The sequence below is a fragment of the Corythoichthys intestinalis genome, chromosome 4, assembly GCF_030265065.1.
Source record: "Corythoichthys intestinalis isolate RoL2023-P3 chromosome 4, ASM3026506v1, whole genome shotgun sequence".
In the NCBI taxonomy this organism is placed as follows: Eukaryota; Metazoa; Chordata; class Actinopteri; order Syngnathiformes; family Syngnathidae; genus Corythoichthys; species Corythoichthys intestinalis.
Window position 1 is genome coordinate 6,418,171 of NC_080398.1, and position 21,118 is coordinate 6,439,288.

At 36.7% G+C, this 21,118-nt stretch overlaps 1 protein-coding gene across 2 annotated transcripts in view; it reads right to left on the reverse strand.

Moving 5' to 3' along the window:
• pear1 (platelet endothelial aggregation receptor 1) overlaps positions 1–21,118 on the reverse strand; it is a 50,885-nt gene that overhangs the window by 3,383 nt on the left and 26,384 nt on the right. The window contains exons 6-22 of one of the 2 annotated variants that reach the window (XM_057833636.1): positions 19,460–19,706; positions 19,287–19,389; positions 19,065–19,201; positions 17,206–17,418; positions 15,590–15,764; positions 15,375–15,495; positions 15,145–15,308; positions 14,882–14,984; positions 12,577–12,729; positions 12,381–12,512; positions 9,896–10,027; positions 9,702–9,818; positions 8,323–8,538; positions 5,996–6,096; positions 5,809–5,938; positions 2,314–2,376; positions 269–484 (exon numbers count right to left, since the gene is read on the reverse strand). In XM_057833636.1, the coding sequence (XP_057689619.1) occupies positions 269–484; positions 2,314–2,376; positions 5,809–5,938; positions 5,996–6,096; positions 8,323–8,538; positions 9,702–9,818; positions 9,896–10,027; positions 12,381–12,512; positions 12,577–12,729; positions 14,882–14,984; positions 15,145–15,308; positions 15,375–15,495; positions 15,590–15,764; positions 17,206–17,418; positions 19,065–19,201; positions 19,287–19,389; positions 19,460–19,706 (2,523 nt within the window). The remainder of the gene's footprint in view (positions 1–268; positions 485–2,313; positions 2,377–5,808; positions 5,939–5,995; positions 6,097–8,322; positions 8,539–9,701; positions 9,819–9,895; positions 10,028–12,380; positions 12,513–12,576; positions 12,730–14,881; positions 14,985–15,144; positions 15,309–15,374; positions 15,496–15,589; positions 15,765–17,205; positions 17,419–19,064; positions 19,202–19,286; positions 19,390–19,459; positions 19,707–21,118) is intronic. The other variant, XM_057833637.1, reaches the window with a different exon arrangement.

Below are 21,118 nucleotides of genomic sequence, written 5' to 3' on the forward strand. Positions count from 1 at the left end.
TCTAGCATAACAAGAAACAATCTGGTTTGCACCAGATTGCTTAAACTTTATTTCTCTCGATGTCCCTTTAGTGGCTCTGTACAAATGATATCAAAACTTTTTCTAATTCGTTTCTCGATAAAATGTATAGTTTAAGCATTTTTAGTATGAAATATTAGCAAAATATACATTTCTTTGTTTTCAGAATAAAGAAAATCCCAGATCTTTCAGGAATTTTTAACAAAAAAAAAAATTAGTTTTAGGAAGTGTTGCTTTTTGTGTGACTGACGTCTTCGTAGTGAGGCGGTGTTAAAGGGCGGAGGCGGCGGTGGCGGAGCGCCCTGGGTGTAGGCCCGCTCCCGAGGTCGGGGGACGGCCGACTTCATCTCCATGTAGCTGCTCTCCGGGGGGCCGAAGGGGGGGCCCGGTAAGTCCTTGATGGTGGCGTAGGGGTTCTCGCTGTTGAGGGAACCGCTGCTGCCCGCCAACGCCAACTCATTCACTTCTGCGGAAACGCAAACAAGTCACATTTAAAAAAAAAAAAAAAATTCTATTGCCGTTATAGTCAGAATGAATGCTTTCAAAATTGAAGTTTGCAAATTGAATGTCAAAATGTGATAACTGTCATGTAAAAAAGTAATGCTTTTATGTAAAAACGTGAGTTGTAGAAACGTGATAATTATCATGTAAAAATGTGATATGTGGGAACAATATTATGTAAAAATGTATGTAAAAATGTGATACTACGATGTCAAAATGTACTAATTTAGTGACATGTGAAAATGTGATAATTATCATGTAAAAACGTGATGTTTCATTTAAAAATGTGATACTATCATTTAAAAATGAGATAATTATCATGTAAAAACGTGCTAATGTGAAAACGTAAAAATGTGATAATTATGCAAAAAACGTGATAACTATCATATAAAAACATACGATAATGTAAAAATGTGAACATGACAACTATGACAAAAAGTGATATCGTGAAAACGTGCTAATGTAACATGTAAAAACATGTATCGTTTAAATGATACTATCATGTAAAAAATGTGACATGTAGAAACGTGAAAATTATCATGTAAAAATGTGATATGTGGGAACATTATTATGTAAAAATGTACTAATGTAGAGACGTGAAAATGTGATAATTATTATGTAAAGACGTGATGTTTCATTTAAAAACGAGATAATTATGTAAAAATGTGATAGTTATCACGTTTTTGCATAATTATCATATAAAAACATACTATAACGTAAAAATATATTATGTGAACATGACAATTATGACAAAAAGTGATATCGTGAAAACATGCTAATGTAACATGTAAAAACAGGATATGTATCGTTTAAATGATACTATCATGTAAAAAATGTGACATGCAGAAACGTGAAAACTATGTAAAAATGTGATCCTACCATGTGAAAATGTGATAATTATCATGTAAAGATGTGATGTTTCATTTTAAAATGAGAATTCTCATGTAAAAACATGATATGTGAAAACGTGCTAATGTAAAAACAGGTAAAAATGTGATAATCATACAAAAACATACTCTAATGTAAAAATGTAAGTGAACATGACAATTATGACAAAAAGTGATATCGTGAAAACGTGCTAATGGAACATGTAAAAACATGTAATGTACCGTTTAAATGATACTATCCTGTAAAAAGCGTGACATGTATAAACGTGATAATTATCACGTAAAAATGTGATATGTGGGAACATTATTTAAAAACGTACTAATGTAAAGACATGAGAATGTGATAATTATGTAAAGACGTGATGTTTCATTTAAAAGTTGATACTATCATGTGAAAATGAGATAATTATGTAAAAAGTAATAATTATGTAGTATGTGAGAACGTGCTAATGTAAAAACACTAAAAAATAAGATAATTGTCATGTAAAAATATGTAAAAATGTGCTAATGTAAAAATGTGATAATTATGTAAAAACGTGATACTATCTTGTAAAAATCTGATATGTAAGAACATAATTATTATGTAAACAATTATGTAACAACATGATAAAATGTGCTAAAGTAATAACATATGTAAAAATTTGACAATTGCCATGTAAAAACGTGATAAGTATCGTTTGAAAAAGTGATACAATCATGTGAAAATGTGATATGTGAAAACATAATTATCATGTAAAAACTGTCTTTTTTTGAACATCTATAATATTATATATTATTATATAAAATCTACATTATTTGGCCTTTTTTGTCCTATTTCATTTTTCAGTACCACTGTATACCTCTAGAGAGCGTCTCAGTGTGCCATGCATTGGAAGAGCTTGTAAAGAAAAAGATGAGCGCGACTAACCTTTGTTGAAATATTTTCCGAGGCTGGCGCTGTAGCTGTAGCTGCGATCAATCCCGAACGCTCCTGCCAACAATTCGTTTTATTAGCCATACAAAAAAAAAAAAAGAAGACACTTTTATTATTTGGTGTTCAACGAGTCTTTTCGAATCTGCTCGGAGGAAATAAAACTTGTTTTATAGCCAATCAAAAGAAGACTTGGCAGCTCAAAAAGATAGCCGTTGATTCATGTCCGGCACACGAATGCAATCCATCAAAATCGAGATTTCAAGGCATTAAACAAACAAAAAAGCTTGTCAGCAATTTTATTTTTATATTTTTACATGAGTATTGCCTTTTTGTGAAGTCCAAATAGTAACTACTGTATAATAAAGCCCATGCAAGGCCGGCCCAGCCTATCTGCAGGCTATGCAGCTGCTTTGGGCCCCTGATCACTAGGGGGCCCCCTATCTGGCAACCTCCTTTTATACGTTGTTGATAGAGCATTGTGAATAATGTGGCGCGTATTGCTGTTTATCTATGCAAACATCCATTTTCTTATTAAAATTTGGCAACCTGGGGAGTGACGTTGAACCTGCTTTGCGATGATTGGTGCTCAAACTTGCTTGGAAAATGGAAAGAATTTAGCCTTCTGGAGCAGAGAAACAAAGAAGAAGAAACTCGGAGAAGAAAAGAAACAACAGTATCAAGGTAATAGAACATGTTGTTGTTGTTGTTGTTGTGCAAGGCACTCCGACTTGAACGTTGTTGTCAGATGAGCTTGTCAATATGTCGTACTGGTAATTGCCATTAGCCGCAGGGCGAAAGCCTGGAGCGGATCAAGTAAAGCCGAGCAAGTTGTCACCTGTCGGCAACGACAAATGTATGGCGTCCGCCGATTGTAGTAAAAAGAAATATTGGCATAATATGCATTTGATATGGCGGGCCAAAAATATGGGCCCCTTGGCATTATTTTGCTTAGGGCCGCCAAATGGCCTGGGCCCTGGCCCTGAGTCCATGTTTTCATGTTACAACTTAAGATGTGAACCATGCATGAAACTTAACATATCACATTTTACTGTGATAAATTCAACATTTTTGATGTGATAAATCTATTAATGAAATATATATATATATATATATTAGGGCTGTCAAAATTATCGCGTTAACGCGCGGTAATTAATTTTTTAAATTAATCACGTTAAAATATTTGACGCAATTAACGCACATGTCCGGCTCAGACAGTATTCTGCCTTTTGGTAAGTTTTACAGCAAGGTTTTTTGTGCTGTCTAACAGCGAACTCTTGTGGTCGCTTTGCGACATGGTTTATTGCTTTCTTGCCAGTTCAATATGGCTGCACGACGTCTCGGGCTGACGCCTACATTGTAATGTTGTGCTTATATGATCCTTGGACAAGATTTGTCCGTAAGTATGGTTGTTGTAAAGAATGTACATATTATGTTAGTAAGCGAAATGTTCTATTTTTTTGTATGAGACGCTTTTTGTTTATGTTTAGTGAACCTGTATAGCGTGCTAAGCTAACGTTGTTGCTAATGCAATGCTTGTGTACTTTTTTTTTGTAGTTTTACGACGGTCTAAAGAGGACAATGGTTTGAGGCCATTTTATTAATAAATCAGATGAAAAAAGGAAGAAGTCTGATTATTAAGGCGTCGTTCACTAGCTGTCTAGCTTTGGAAAAAGTACACGCTTCGGAGTGAGGACAGCATAGACAGATTTAAAGGACAGTAGAGTGAAATGCCCACTACAGTCCTTATGTACCGTATGTTGAATGTATAAATCCATCTTGTGTCTTATCTTTCCATTCCAACAAATTATTTTACAGAATATATATATATATATATAATTTACAGAAAAATATGGCATATTTTATAGATGGTTTGAATTGCGATTAATTGCGATTAATTTCGATTAATTAATTTTTAAGCTGTAATTAACTCGTTTAAAAATTTTAATCGTTTGACAGCCCTAATATATATATTAAATACGTGATTAACTTCAACTAAAAAAAAATTGCAGGTAAAATGCTTTTAAAAAAGAATATTAATTTAAAAAAACACCTGGATATCGCTAGCCCAAAAATGGTATCGGTGCAACACTACAAAAAAAAACCAAAAAAAAAACTGTACCAACAGTTTAGTTATCTGTACCCACATATTACTAAAATTTTGTTATCTGTACCCACAGATTACTAACCCCCCATGCCCCCACCCCCCAAAAAATCAACTAAAGGTAAAGAAACTACGAAGACAAAAAAAACTTTTTCACAAGAAAAAACTTTTTCATAGCTAATGCGTACCCACAGATTACTAAACCATACGTTTAGTAATCTGTACCCACAAATATTACCAGCCTCAAGCCCCCCGCCCCGCACAAAAAATCAACTAAAGGTAAAGAAAAAAGTACGGTGCCCCCCCCCCCCCCCCAGGTGCCAGTGTAGAAAAAAAACATACCTAATGTGTACCCACAGATTACTAAACTGTATCGACAGTTTAGCAATCTGTACCCACAAATTACACAAATTTAGTCATCTGTCCCCACATATTACCCCCCCCCCAACAAAATCAACTAAAGGTAAAGAATGAACTACGGTGCCCCCCCACTAAGTGCCAGTGTAGAAAACAACATAGCTAATGTGTACTCACAGATCAGTTTAGTAATCTGTACCCACATATTACAAAAATTTAGTCATCTATACCCACAGATTACTAACCCCCCACCCCCCCCAAAAAATCAACTAAAGGTAAAGAAACTACGAAGACAAAAACGCAAACTACGCAAGAAAAAACTTTTTTACAGCTAATGTGTACCCACAGATTACTAAACCATACGTTTAGTAATCTGTACCCACAAATATTACTAGCCCCAAGCCCCCCACAAAAAAAGAAATCAACTAAAGGTAAAGAATAAAACTACGGTGCCCCCCCCCCAGTGCCAGTGTAGAAAAAAACAACAACAGTTTAGTAATCACATTACTAAACTGTACCAACAGTTTAGTAATCTGTACCCACATATTACTAAACGTTTAGTAATCTGTACCCACATATTAGTAAAATTTAGTCATCTGTACCCAGAGATTACTAACCTATTAAAAAAAAAACTAAAGGTAAAGAATAAACTACGGAGCCCCCTGGGTGCCAGGGTAGATTTTTTTTATTTTTTATTGCTAATCTGTACCCACAGATTACTAAATTGTACCCACAGTTGGGTAATCTGGACCCACAGATCTACAATATCAACTACTCACCGCCTTCAAGTCAGTATTTCGTAGATGCACCTTCAATCTGCCATCACACCAGTGAGTGTGTGAATATGTCACAATTAGTCTTGTACCTCTGCCCACTGTGGGTACAGATTACTAAAGTGTGGGTATGGATTACCCATGAAAAACATTTTTTTTTCTCCCCTGACAACCGGGAGGCTCGTCTAACTCCAAGGAAAAATGTCAAAAATTAAAAGAAAAAACAGAGACCAGAAAAAATAGTTTTTCCTCTCTCACCTGCTTCCTTATTGCGAGCGTGCTGATGTTTCCAGTCGGCAGGCAGCGTGGCGTTGCTCTCCACGCCGAACAGACCGCGTCGCTCGCGCTCACAGTTTTTCATGCTGCAGAACAGCTGCTTGTTGGTGTTCTGAAACAAAATGACAACAGTTTAGTAAGGGGGAAAAAGGAGCAGAGCCAAGCTCACCTTGTGGTTATTGGGAAGGTGAGGCAGTGGAGGACGGTTGTCCCGCAGTGTATGGTAGCTCGGGTTGGAGTAGTAGTGCTGGTAACCAGGGGGAGACGTGTCTGGAAACAGCAACAAACTCAGAAATCCACTTTTTGGGAGGTTTTTAAATTCTCCGTTGCTTGGAACGTGTTTTTCTTTTCGGAATTAATTATACTATATATATATATAAATATTTTAAATTTACCGGATAATCCCGCCCTTCATATATACATTTCTTCCCATACTGTACATGCATACAACACATATAAAACGACATAAATTTTATTATAAAAATCTAACAAAATTCAGGGATGTTTAAAAAAAGCAAATTAATCATACATAACGTGTTAAAGTCACACCCTTCATATACAGTTGTTTACAGTAACCCCCCCCCCACAAATATATACATTCTTATATGTAAAATGACATAAAATGTTTTAAAAAATCAACATTTAAAAAAAGTTATTTTTCTTTTATTAACTTATTATTTATTTATTATACAATTATATTTAAACAAATGTTTTTTCAACAAAATTTTGTTAAGAATTTCTTTTAAATAAAGTCTGATTTTTAAAAAGTATATTTAAAAAAATATGTTCCAGGTTTTGGTGACAGATTTAGACATATTACTACAGTCCATCATTTTTTTTTTTTTTTGGGGGGGGCAGCAGCATCTTTAGTTTTTGATAAGATAGAATATTAAAAAAATGTGTTTTTCACTATTGTTTGTTACCATGATATTTTAAAAAAATATATTTAAAAAAAAAAGGAAAATAAAAATAATAAAAAAAGAAATACAGTACATCTTTGTTTTTGCTGTTTTGGGGACATTATTGTAAAAAATTTTACAATCCATATTTTTTGGGGGGCAGAATAAAAAAAAAGGTCAGAAAATGCAGTTTTTCCATTCAAAATGACTTAAAAAATAATAAAATAAAAACAATAAATATGCTATAGAATACGTGTGTTTACTTTTTTTTTTTTTTTTTTAATTTAAAAAAATGTTAAGAAAATGCTTGCAGTATTCAAGTCAGAATTCCCTGAAAAAAAAAAAAAAATCTTTCTTTGGAGGGGGGGGTTAGATTTAAATTTAAAATTTAGATTTTGCTCCTTTCTAGATGATTATATACTCAGTATATACATACATATAGTATGTATTTTTTTAGGGCTGTCAAAATTATCGCGTTAACGCGCGGTAATTAATTTTTTAAAATTAATCACGTTAAAATATTTGACGCAATTAACGCACATGTCCCGCTCAGAAAGTATTCTGCCTTTTGGTAAATTGTCCAGCAAGGCTTTTTGTGCTGTCCAACAGCGAACTCTTGTGGTCGCTTTCCGACATGGTTTATTGTTTTCTTGCCAGTTCATTATGGCTGCACGACGTCTCGGCCTGATAATGTTGTGCTTATATGATCCTTGGACAAGATTTGTCCGTAAGTACGGTTTTTGTAAAGAATGTACATATTATGTTAGTTAGCGAAATGTTATATTTTTTGTATGAGACGCTTTTTGTTTATGTTTAGTGAACCTGTATAGCGTGCTAAGCTAACGTTGTTGCTAATGCAATGCTTGTGTACTTTTATTTTGTAGTTTTACGACGGTCTAAAGAGGACAATGGTTTGAGGCCATTTTATTAATAAATCAGATGAAAAAGGAAGAAGTCTAATTATTAAGGCGTCGTTCACTAGCTGTCTAGATTTGGAAAAAGTAGACGCTTCGGAGTGAGGACAGCATAGACAGATTTAAATGACAGTAGAGTGAAATGCCCACTACAGTCCTTATGTACCGTATGTTGAATGTATATATCCATCTTGTGTCTTATCTTTCCATTCCAACAATTTATTTTACAGAATATATATATAATTTACAGAAAAATATGGCATATTTTATAGATGGTTTGAATTGCGATTAATTGCGATTAATTACGATTAATTAATTTTTAAGCTGTAATTAACTCGATTAAAATTTTTAATCGTTTGACAGCCCTAATTTTTTAAATATACATAACATTTAAAAAAATGAAAATTAATAAAATATGTTTTTTTTAATTGTTCAGGAAATGTTGTTTTCCAGTAAAACTTCCTTTTTTAAAAATAAATTTTAAAAGTACTTTTTTTTTTGTTTTTAAAGCAAAAGTATATTTTTCATGCTGGTTAACAATGACTGACCTATCAATTTATTCTTCTCCTCACGTTACTCCTTTTTAGTAAGAATATTTGAAGATTTTAGAAAATCTTTTCAGGTGATGTATACAGTATTTTTTTTTTTTTTTTTAAAGGCAAAAATGATAGTGAAATGTTTACCCGGCACGGCGTAGTCGGAGTTGACGGTGCGTCCGGCGGAGAAGGAGACGGCTGGCGCGTTGTTGTGCTTGAGCTTCTGCTGGCGTCGGTAAAGAAGCAGCAGCGCCAGCAGCAGTGCCACCAGGAGGACCAGCGCCACCACGCCGCTGATGGCCGCCCAGGACTCGCGCTCGCCCGGGGGCAGAGGCACCATCACGCTGCCCGGCTCTGACCGCTCTGACCAAACCAGCAAAAGAAAAAAAGAAAAAATTCAATGCCGATTCAACACTTCAGTTTTGATCTTTTGACTTTTTCAACTTCATCTCATTTGAGGAATAAAATATTTACAAAAAATAGAATGAAATTCCAGGATGACAAAAAACAAAACAATTAAATACCTGAAGAGAAAATACAATTCAGGGGTAAAAAAACTGACTAAATTTAGATCTGAATTCATGATTTTTTATATTTTGTATAACACTCTATGTAATTAAATTCCAGGATGAAAACAACTGAAGGTAAAAATACAATTCAGGGAAAAAGAAAAACTGGCCAAATTTGGACTAAAATTCAAGATTAAAAAAAATCTTTAAACAATAATATATATACAGTATATTGTAAATATATATAGAAACAGAATAAAATTCCAGGATGAATACCAGAGGGGAAAAAACACACAATTTAAAGCAAAAAAAAAAAAAAAAAAACTGACCTAATTTACTCATTAAAACAAGGTTTTTTTTTGTTTTTTGTTTTTTTGGAGGGGTGTGTGTGTGAATTAAATAATTTAATAAATAATAATAAAAAATAATAATAAAAAGACAGTTAAAAACATTAATTAGAAATATAAAATATTATATTTATTACAATTAAAAATATACAATTTTAAAAAATATAAAATTTTAACAATAATATTAAAAATCATTTTCAATAAAATTGAAATGTTTTAATTGACCATGTTACATTTTTACTAAAACAATTAAAAGATTTTAAAAATGTATATCAAAAACAATATAATAACAAAATGCAGGAAAAATGACCCAAAAAAACAATTTTATATTTTTATATAAATTTTTAAAAATACTCAAACAAGAATGAAACAAATACAAATGTTTAAAAATCCTTACACAAATTGATCGGGAAAAAAAATTACTACCAAAAAAAAACAAATAATAATTATTAGTAAGGATTTAAAAAAAAAAAAAAAAAAAAAAAAACGCCACCCCAAGAAGGCAATTCTACATATTTGATTCAAATCATTTTAATTACTCAAAATTTTTAAACTACAGTATATGTCTGTCCTGACATGTACGTTGTAAATTCATTGATTTGTAACATTGAAAGAGCTCTGCATTCTCTCCAGGTTTGGAATAACGCTACATAACAATAACTGGGTGTACCTTGTTGACAATCGGCATTGTCACACAGGCATTCTCCTGTGACGCGGTCGCACACGCCGTTAGCGGGACACGAGCAAGTCTGCGTGCAGAAGGAGCCGAAACGTCCCGCGCTGCAAGCTAAAAGCCAAGAAAAATGTATTGTTTTTTCAAAGAATTGACTACATTGGCCATAAAATTGAAGAGCGGGAGCTGACGTATGGAGCAGTCGCTAGCCGTCCATCCGGCGAGACACTGGCACTGGCCGTCGCGGTGGTCGCACGTAGCGTTGTTGGCGCAGCGCGGGCACACTTCACCGCAGCCCTTTCCGTAGTAACCCGAAGGGCAAACTGCAACAAAAAAATGTCAATAATTACCGTATATACTAGGGTTGTTCCGGTCATGTTTTTTTGCTCCCGATCCGATCCCGATCGTTTTAGTTTGAGTATCTGCTGATCCCGATATTTCCCAATCCGATTGCTTTTTTTTCACTCCCGATTCAATTCCAATCATTCCCGATATTTTTTCCCGATCATATACATTTTGGCAATGCATTAAGAAAAAAATGAATAAAACTTGGACGAATATATACATTCAACATACAGTACATAAGTACTGTATTTGTTTATTGTGACAATAAATCCTCAAGATGGCATTTACATTATTAACATTCTTTCTGTGAGAGGGATCCACGGATAGAAAGACTTGTAACTTTGTATATTGTGACTAAATATTGCCATCTAGTGTATTTGTTAAGCTTTCAGTAAATGATACTGTAGCCATGCCCAAATGCATGATGGGAAGTGGAACCATGACTGTGCGTAGTGCTACCAATTGATATATCTTCTCTATGTTGGGAAATAATTAGTGGTGGGACTCGATTAAAATTTTTAATCGAGTTAATTACAGGGTCTGTAATTAATTAATTGAAATTAATCGCATTCTAATTGAAAACCATATATTGACAAAACAAATCGTGTTCTCAATAAAAAAGCCTTTTTGATCTTAACAACAAATTTATTACTGTTAATATGTAATGTCATCAGTATACAATTGGTCAAAGTGCTAATACAGCTATTCAGGTTTAAAGTGTTTCAGGCACCCGGATTATTTATGTTCTTTGAAAACATTTTTCTTTAGATAGTTACTGTTTTTTAACTGTATACATAACTACTTTTCAGTAGTTACAAGATAAAACTATGAGGCATAAAATATTGCCAAATATTTTCTTTCAAATAGTGAAATGTAAACACTGATAATTAAACTGCAAGAAAATAACAAAGTGCAACACTTCAACATTAAGTTATTCAACAATCCGTACCAATTGTTGTGACTTTTCGTTCAATCTCCCAGGACTCAGCTACCGAAAAAAAACTGGTCTGCACAGATTACTGTTTAGCGTCTGTCGTTGGCTTTTTGCACAGTCAGGACGAAAGACGCCAAATGCCATTCATTGTTGACGACTTGTATTGTATGTGCGGTCACTCCGTAATAGTTAGAATTGCTCAAGAAAGTCCAGTGGTCCCGTGTCAAACCAACATACTCGACAGACTTCAATCGGTCTTCTTTGGTCTGCTTTTCGTCATCGAATAGCAGCTTGCACAAGCGCCGGCCGAGGCAGCCCGCCGGGTGCAACCGTGACCGCCAAGCCGACCGCGCCGGGACCCTTGCCGCCGCTGCGCCCTGGTTAAAGGGCGGGCGGGAAGAGGGGGACGAGGAAGGCCCGCGGCCGCGTCGGCAGCTTGCACAAAACAATGCTCTTGTCCATTGTCCCATCAGGATGCGTTTTATAAGGGAAAACTAGCCCCTAACTGTCCAAATAAAATGTCGCCTCCCATCACTGCTGCTGTTAGCGTTTGTTTGTGTGCGTCAGATTTACCGGTGTACCAGAAACACATGATTAGGAAGCTTCCGCATGCGGACAAATGGAACTGAAACAATTAATTGCGTTAAAATTTTTAACGCGTTAAAAGCTTTATAATTAATTAATCGAAATTAATGCGTTAAAGTCCCAGCCTTAGAAATAATATAAGGTGTTAAGAAAAAAATCACTTGCGTCCTTGCTTCCCCACATTGATATTTCTAATCGTAGGGAGAGGGATTGTAAGGCTTTAGCCAATTAGAAAAAGGCTCCAAAGACTGCCAAAACTCACTCTACTTATTTTACACTGCCTTTTATCTCTCTATATAGATAAAACGGCGCCATTACAGATTGAGCGTGACAATGCGTGGGTGGGTCGTGCAGCGCATGCATTAATTGCGTTGAATATTTTAACGTGATACATTTTTTAAAAAATTCATTACCGCCGTTATCGGGATAAATTTGATAACCCTACCTTAAGCCTAAACTAAAGATTCTGGATGAGTGTAACATATTATGTTTGTAACGTTAAATACAATTAGAAAACAATTTAATTAAAAAGTATATGCAGTATATATTAAAAAAAAGGCATGGCCAATATTTTTTTGCCGATTCCGATACTTTGAAAATGACGTGATCGGACCCGATCGATCGGGGGATATCTCTAGTATATACTCATGTATAAGTCGCACCTCTTATTTGTGGTTTTAAAAAAGTATCACACAGATTGGACGTCTATTTATCGTTAATAGGACTGAAACATGATCATTCACTGCCAGCCCTACTATTTCAAACGGACTGGAGTGGTCTTTTTTGCCGACTACAAAAAATATCGCGCCCACCTTGGTGGCAGTCGTCGCCGGTGTAGCCCGGGAGACAGTCGCACTCCCCGGTCACGTGGTGGCAACGATACGACTGGCCGCAGGACGGGCAAGACAGGCCGCACTGCTCGCCGAAAGTCCCCGGCCTGCATTCTGAGGAGGCGGAAAAGGCGGGTCGGTCGTGGACTCGCGCGGCCGTCGGACGTCGGCGACTCACTGTTCTGACAGGTGACTCCCCAGAACCCCGGGCGGCACACGCACGCCCCCGTTTCCCGCAGGCAGGTGTCGCTGTTGGGGCAATGCTTGAAGCACGTCTGGTTGCAGTGGCGCCCCCACAGACCCTCCGAGCACGGTTCGCTGCAGCGCGGGCCTGGTAGGTTACAAGAACAGGAAGTTCCACCGAAATGAACAGGAAGTTGCCCCAAAATAAATAGAGTGTTCCCCCAAAACAAAATAAAATGCACTAAAATGAACAGGAAGCCTCTCCTCTAATTAAAAAAAGACCTACACATATTCAGATTTTGTATGCAAAATATTTCAGATGTTAAAATACAAATTAATTTACAAAAATTGAAAAGTAAGAGTATTCCAAATATTTATGTTAAAAATGTTTGTTTTACATTTACACTCATTTAAATCAGATGGGCTGGCACTCACTCACTCACTCACTCACTCACTCACTCACTCACTCACTCACTCACTCACTCACTCACTCACTCACTCACTCACTCACTCACTCACTCGTTAATTTTGGGGCATTTCCTGCTGATTTTAGGTAACTTCCTATTGATTTTAAGTCATTTTCTGTTTATTTTGGGACACATCTGTAAATTTGATCACTCACTCAGTCACTCACTCGCTCGTGATTTTTGGGGCACAATCTGTTGAGTTTGAGTCACTTTCTGTTTATTTGGGGATACTTTATTAGTCGTTTCCTGTTGATTTTGTCTCTCACTGGTTCACTGTCTCACTCACTCACTCACTCACTCACTCACTCACTCACTCACTCGTATTATTTGTGGCAATACCTATTGAGTTTGAGTCACTTTGGGTCACTTCCTGTTAATTTAGTCTCTCACTTAATCACTCACTCACTCACTCACTCACTCACTCACTCACTCACTCACTCACTCACTCACTCACTCACTCACTCACTTGTTAATTTTGAGGCACTTCCTGCTGATTTTGGGTGATTTTAAGTCATTTTCTGTTTATTTTGGGACACTTCTGGGAATTTAATCACTCACTCACTCGTGAATTTTGGGGCACAATCTATTGAGTTTGAGTAATTTCCTGTTTATTTTGGGATACTTTATTGATTACTTCCTGTTGATTTTGTCTCTCACTAACTCACTCACTCATTCATTAATCTTGGGGCCCTTCCTGCCGATTTTGGGTGACTTCCTATTGATTTTTTTGTCGCGTTCTGTTTATTTTGGGACACTTATTGGTCACTTCTAGTTAATTTTGTCTCTCATTCATTCAATGCCTCACTCACTCAGTCATTTATTAATCTTGGAGCACTTCCTGCTGATTTTGGGTGACTTCCTGTTGATTTTAAGTCACTTTCTGTTTATTTTGGACACTTCTGTGAATTTTATCACTCACTCGCTCATTGATTGTTCTGCACTATCTATTGAGTTTGAATCACTTTCTGTTTATTTTAGAACACTTATTGGTCGCTTCCTGTTAATTTTTCTCTCACTCGTTCACTCACTTGCTCGTTAATTTTGGGGCACTTCCTGTTGATTTGGGTGACTTCCTATTGATTTTGAGTCACTTTCAGTTTATTTTGGGCCACTTCTGTGAATTTTATCACTCGCTCACTCACTCACTCACTTGTAAATTTTGGGGTACTACCTATTAAGTTTGAGTCAGTTTTTGTTTATTTTGGGACACTGTTGGTCACTTCCTTTTAATTTTGTTCCTCATTCGTTTACTCCCTCATTCATTCACGCACTCACTCATTAATTTTGGGGCCCTTCCTGCTGATTTTGGGTGACTTCCTATTGATATTAATTCACTTTCTGTTTATTTTGGGACACTTCTATTACCTTATTAACTCACTCACTCGTTAACTTTAGGGCACTACTTAATATTATTTACATGCACTTTACTATGTACAATACTTACTAAATGCAATACTCAATGCCTTCACTTTCAACTCCCTATTAACACATATTCTATGTGCAATACTTATTCAAGTGCAATATTAATCTGCAATATTCAATGCCTTCACTGTCAACTGCTGCTACTTCAAAAAATTTGCTGCTAATTGACTTTAATTATTTGCACTGCCTGAACATAGAACTACCTCGTACATGTTTAATATTTATCTAGATTTTATACTTTATGCTTGCAAGTCAGTTTCGAGATTTTTTTTTTACTTGTCCTGCACTGTAAAGGGAGATGCTTCACAATTTCATTGTACAACCTTATAATGACAAAAGGGACAAGGGCTATTCTATTCTATTCTATTCTTATTGGTCACTTCCTGTTAATTTTGTAAGTCGCACACTTACCCGACCAGCCTGGCATGCAGCGGCACTCTCCCGTGGTCGCATGGCAGCCGTCGGCGTGGACGCAGTCGCATCTCTTCAGGCAGCCCGGACCGAACGAGCCCATCTGCGGGAACCCCGAGCGAGTTGCGCTTAGCAAACATTCAAGTAAAGCCACACTGGCCTCTGCTGGTTTTGGAGGGGCACTGCACCTCCTGCCCCACTGATGCATAGGCACGGGAGACTTTGCCTTTTCTTATCTAATGATGAAAACTGTTCACGCTCACCGGGCACGACTGGTCGCAGCGCACTCCCCGCCAGCCGGCGGCGCAGACGCAGGACCCGTCGGCGGGATGGCACTTTGCGCCGTTGGCGCACTGACACGTGCCGTTACAGCCGCGGCCCCACGTTCCTTCAGCGCACGGGACCGAGCAATCGGGTCCCCGCCAGCCTGAAACAACACAAAAAATGAATTTTGATTGGCGAAATGATAGGCGCACGTGCAGAGAAACCTCACCTTCTTTGCAGAAACAGACACCGTCAACCGGCGAGCAATCCACAAAGTTCTTGCAGGAGCATTCCAGTGAGCAGTTCTTGCCGTAAGTGCCGCTTTTGCACGGTGTTTCGCAGTGAACACCCTAGAATTTTTTTTATAAAGACGAGTTATTCTCAAAGCTGTACAAGGGCTCCCTCTAGCGGATGACTGAAATTTTGAGATTTTTAAAGCCCGACCGTGTATCCGGGGGCACACTGACAGAGTCCGGTGGCGCCGTGGCAGACGCCGCCGTTGACGCAGAGGCATGGCTCCAGGCAGCCGTGGCCGTAGAAACCGTGGGCACAGGTCTCGTTGCAGTGAAGCCCCGCCCAGCCCGCCTGGCACGTACACTCGCCCTTCATCGGGTGGCAGCTGCGCACACACACATAAACCACAGGCAGTCAGTCGCGAGAACAGTTGTCGCGTCATCCATTGGCTGTTTTACGGATTAAAAAAAAAAAAAAAAAAAAAAAAAATTCATATTGCATTATTGCATTTAAGATTAAAATATTTTTCATAATTATGTTATCATTATGAATTTTTTTATTATGATAAACATATCTGTAATTTTTTTTAAGGTCTAATTTCAAATAAAAATATACAAATAAAAAATAAAAATAAAAAAGTAAATTATTGTGTACTGTTTTTCTGAGGTAAAAAAAAAAAAAAAAGTTTGAATTTGATTTCATTTTATTTTTAATTGTTACCAAACTTAAATACTCTCCTGGGTTAATCATACATTTTTTTATTTAATGTATTTTAGTAGGAGGATTTAAAATTACATATTTCTATTGTATTAGTATTAATTTAACAATAAAATAGTGTTCATCGGAGTGAAGAAACTAGTTTTTAAATTAAAAGTTTATTTAAAAATATTTTTTTTAATTTAATCAATTTATTGTATTTTTGTCTGATATTTTTACTTTCATTATTTTTATTATTATTATTTTTGAGTATTTTTTAAAATTAATTTTATTTCATTTTTTTTACAGTTAATTACCAGATATGCATATTTCTTGGTATTTAAAAAAAATCCTTTTTTTTCCGACAGAAATTAAATAAATGTATTATATACATATGCATTATTATTATTGTATTAAATTTAATACCTCATGTATTCTAGTTTTTTAATAGTTTTTAAGTCGATTTGATCAATTAATTGTATTTTTTTTAATTATATTTTTACTTTCTGTATTGATTTTTATTTTATTATTATTTATCATTTATTTTTTGATTACTTTTACTGTTAATTACCAGATATACATATTTCCTGGTTTTAAAAAAAAATGTACGTAAATGTATTCTATCTATCCATCCATCCATATATCTTGGTATTTTTAAAAAATCCCCTTTTTTCCGACAGAAATTAAATAAATGTATTATATACATATGCATTATTATTATTGTATTAAATTTAAGACCTCACGTATTCTAGTTTTTTCATAGTTTTTAAGTCGATTTGATCAATAGTTTTTTGTTTTTTTAAAAAATATTTTTACTTTTTGTATTAATTTTTATTTTATTATTATTTGTAATTTATTTTTTGATTACTTTTACTATTAATTACCAGATATACATATTTCCTGCTTTAAAAAAAAAAAGTATGTAATGTAAATGTGTAAATGTATTCCATCTATCCATCCATCCATCCATATATATATATATTATTGTACAAATTTTAAGACTTCAAAGGTAAAAAAATAAACATGAACAAAAGAAACGGCACATTTTGAAACTCTTGTTCTAAATAGGAAACCTGAAAGGAGAATATACAGTATAGTAGTCATATACATCGGTTGAACCATGGGCTCACCTGAGCGTGTTGGAGCTGTGGCAGAGGCAGGCGCGCTCACAGTGCATGCCGTATTTCCCGCGTGGGCACATCCTATTCTTGCAGCTGGGCCCGCTGAAGCCCGGTTCGCACAGGCAACCACCGTCGATGTTGTAGCAACGGGCGCCGTTGGCGCAGTCGCACACGCCTTGGCAGTCTTCGCCGTAAGAGCCGACCGCGCACTCCTCGTTACACCTGAGCCACCAACAACAGAGCAAGAAATATGTTTGTAATATGAAACAAAGCATATGATTGACATTTTGGGGTCACGAGGTCAAGGGTCATAGATGTAAGCAAAGGAATTTCACGATAACTCAGAATCAAAAATGTATTGGGATTATACTCAAACCAGGAGGAGATGTTTGTAATTTGCGCCCGAAGAGGTCATTCAATTTTGGGGTCATGAGGTCAAAGGTCACAGAGGTTAGATTTTTTTTTTTGCCATGAATCAAGAACAAATAAAGGTATTATTATCAAATGTCCAGGATACATTCGTAATATTAAACGGAAGACTTGTTTACATTTTTGGGGTCATTAGGTCAGATGTCTTAGAGGTCAGAAAAGGAATTTCATGATAACTCGAACTCAAAAATGTATGAAGGGATTATACTCAAAACAGGAGGAAATGTTTGTAATGTGTGACAGAAGAGGTCATTCAATTTTGAGATCATGAGGTCAAAGAGGTCAGATTTTTTTTTAATTTGGCTATAAATCATGAACAAATAAAGGTATTATCAAACATGCAGGATAGTGATATGTGACGGAAGAGGTCATTCAATTTTGGGGTCATGAGGTCAAAGGTCAGAGAATTCAGATGTTTTTTTTTTGCCATAAATCAAGAACAAATAAAGGTATTATTGTCAAACTTGAAGGATTTGTTTGACATATGAAACTGAAGATGCGTTTACATTTTGGGGCCTTTAGGTAACAGGTCATGGAGGTCAGAAAATGAATTTCATGATAACTAACTAAAAAATGTATGAAGGGATTATAATCAAGGTGAGAGAAGATGTTTGTAATTTGAGACGGAAGAGGTCATTCAATTTTGGGATCATGTGGTCAAAGGTCACAGAGGTCAGATTTCTTTTGGCCATAAATCAAGGACAAGTAAAGGCATTATTATCAAACCTGCAGGATATGATTGTAACATGAAATGGAAGATTTGTTTACATTATGGGATCATGAAGTCAAAGGTCACAGAGGTCAGAATTTTGGGGGGGGGGCATAAATTGAGAAAGAATAAAGGGATTATTATCAAACTTGCAGGATATGTTTGTAATATGAAATAGAAGATGTGTTTACATTTTGAGGTCATGAGGTCAAAGGTCACATTGGTTGGAAAAGAAATTTTGCAAAAACTCAAAACAAATAAAGGGAGGGATTATTATGAAACTTGCAGGATATGCTTGTAATATAAAACTGAATAGGTGATTCATATTTTTTGATAATTGAAAACAAATATATTTTTTTAAATGATAAAATTCTCTAAAATGAACAAGAAATGAGCCAAAATGTCGCAAAATATCTAGCAAGTGTCCCAAAATCAACAGGTACTGACATATAAATACCCTAAACCTCCAGGGAAGTGACCCAAAATTGACTCATAGCTGGCCATTGACAATTATAGACGTCCAATTCATTGAAACTAGAAGGAGTGGCTACATTCATGTACCTTTTTATACATATTTATCTTATCCAAAACAGCATATACCAATTTTTACGGGAATCTCAAAGGATTGATTCTCGATCCCAGACTCCGCCTCGTAACAAGTGACCTCTGTAACAACTTATCTCCGTTACGGGCTGTGATTGGTTGACTTGAGCTTCTTAAAACTCATCACCTGGCGCCAGTGAAGCCATGCGCACATTTGCATTGCCCAGTCTCGGGGTGACATTTTCCACGATTGTGGCAAACGCACTCCTCGGCGCAGTTGGGCCCGTAGCGGCCCTCGAGACAGCGCTCCGTACATACCGAACCCTTTAAAAAAATAAAAAATAAAAAAAAAGTACGATTAAAATATTTCAGTCTTGTTTCTATCTTTTTGTTAACACGTCTTTCTTACCGTCCATCCAGGAGGGCAAGCGCAGACGCCTTTGCCCCGGCAGATGCCGCCATTTTGACAAGGACACCTTGCCGGGCATTTTCTTGAACATGACTTCTCGCAACTAAATAAATCAATAGATCAATGAAATTCAAAAATTTTAAAAATCAAATGGTCCCAAGGAGCGTACTCACAAGGTTCCGGTGAATCCGTCTCGACAGAAGCACTCGCCGCTAGCCGGGTCGCAAGATCCGCCAACCCCGCAGCGGCACTTCTGCAGGCAGCCCGTCCCAAAGGTTCCGGCGGGACACGGCTCCTCGCAGCGGCGGCCCGTAAAACCGGGCGGACACCGGCACGTGCCTTTGACCGGGTCGCACTGCGCGCCGTTCTGGCACTGGCAACGCTGGCCGCAGCCCGGTCCCCAGCGCTGGTTCTCGCAAGCTGAAAAACATACAACAAAAATAAATAACATGGATGTTATACATAGTATGTACTGTATGTTGTGTGCCATTCCATTATGACTGGGAAGACTATTTTGTTGAGGTAAAATGTTTGTTTTTTTAAGAACAGATCCTAAAATTGTATTAATTGTATTTTAAAGTAATTAAATAATTTAATGGACAGAACATCACTTGCTTCTATGATATCTGGCGCCATCTAGTGTTGTGAATGGGGAGAGTAGCTGAGATCTGTCATGACAGAACATCGCTTCAATGATATCTGAGGCCATCTAGCGTCCTGAATGGGTATAATGTTTAGACCGCGAATATAAGACGACCCCCTCTTTTTCAGTGTTATTTCAATGCAAAAAACACCGTCTAATATTCGGGCCAATACGGTAATACCAGATATGTTGTTTTTACTCACTTCCTCGTAAGTCCAATGGTCCCACAGTAGTAGGGCTTATTTTGGCCGATATCCGCGGTAAACGGGAACCTTTTGAAACCCAAAAAGGCTCACATGCCTCTCCCTTGTGCAGCTAAAAAAGCCTGCAGCCGTTTGGCTGGCGTGATGCGAAAAATAAACAAATTAATTGGCAAAATCAGCTGAATCTGGAGTCCATCTGCAAGCTATGAAGCAATGACGTATTGTGAGACGCTGACCCAGGTGACGTCACATTCGCATTCGTCCTAAACCCGAGACTGAAGCCGGAAGTCACTCATTTTCATGGCGCGGGATTCAAAAATTTAATATATAAAACGATCGCTTCCACACACATTTAAGCGGTCCATTTCATTCAGGAGCATAAAACACCATGTGAAATTTGAATTAAACATGCTTTTTGGTGTCATACGCACTTTAAATCACGCACTTTAAGTTTTTTGGAAAATGTTGCTGTTTTTCACTGTTTTTTTGTCTAAAACAATGAAAATGTTTCACTGCCGTTGATGGTGACGGACGTCCAATCCATTTGTACGGGGAGGTCTGGCAACGATCGTTCAATTACTGCCAGACCTCCCTGTCCAAACTGATTCTGAAAAATCTAACGAGTCACCTTCCAGTCAGAGAGGCTGCAATTTACAGTAACACTTAAGACTTGACGATGACGTCACGGATAAAAAATGATGACTGTCAAAAAAGCGGTACTGTATTTTCACCGCAAATAAATGAAGAACAGAACACTCGCACCATTTGTGGGGTTTTTTCCACCCCTCCCCCGCCCCCAACTCCTGTCATCCAAAAATCGGGGGGTGTCGTCTTACCCACCCACAAAATCGTCCGCTTTCACACAGAGTTCGGGTTTCTCAGAAAGTTCTATCGCTCGTTGACGTTGACCCCCGTTATTTTAAAAACATGAACGCTCATTTTTTTCATAGAGGGTCCCGACGGAGTTCCGAGCAGATCCAAATTTG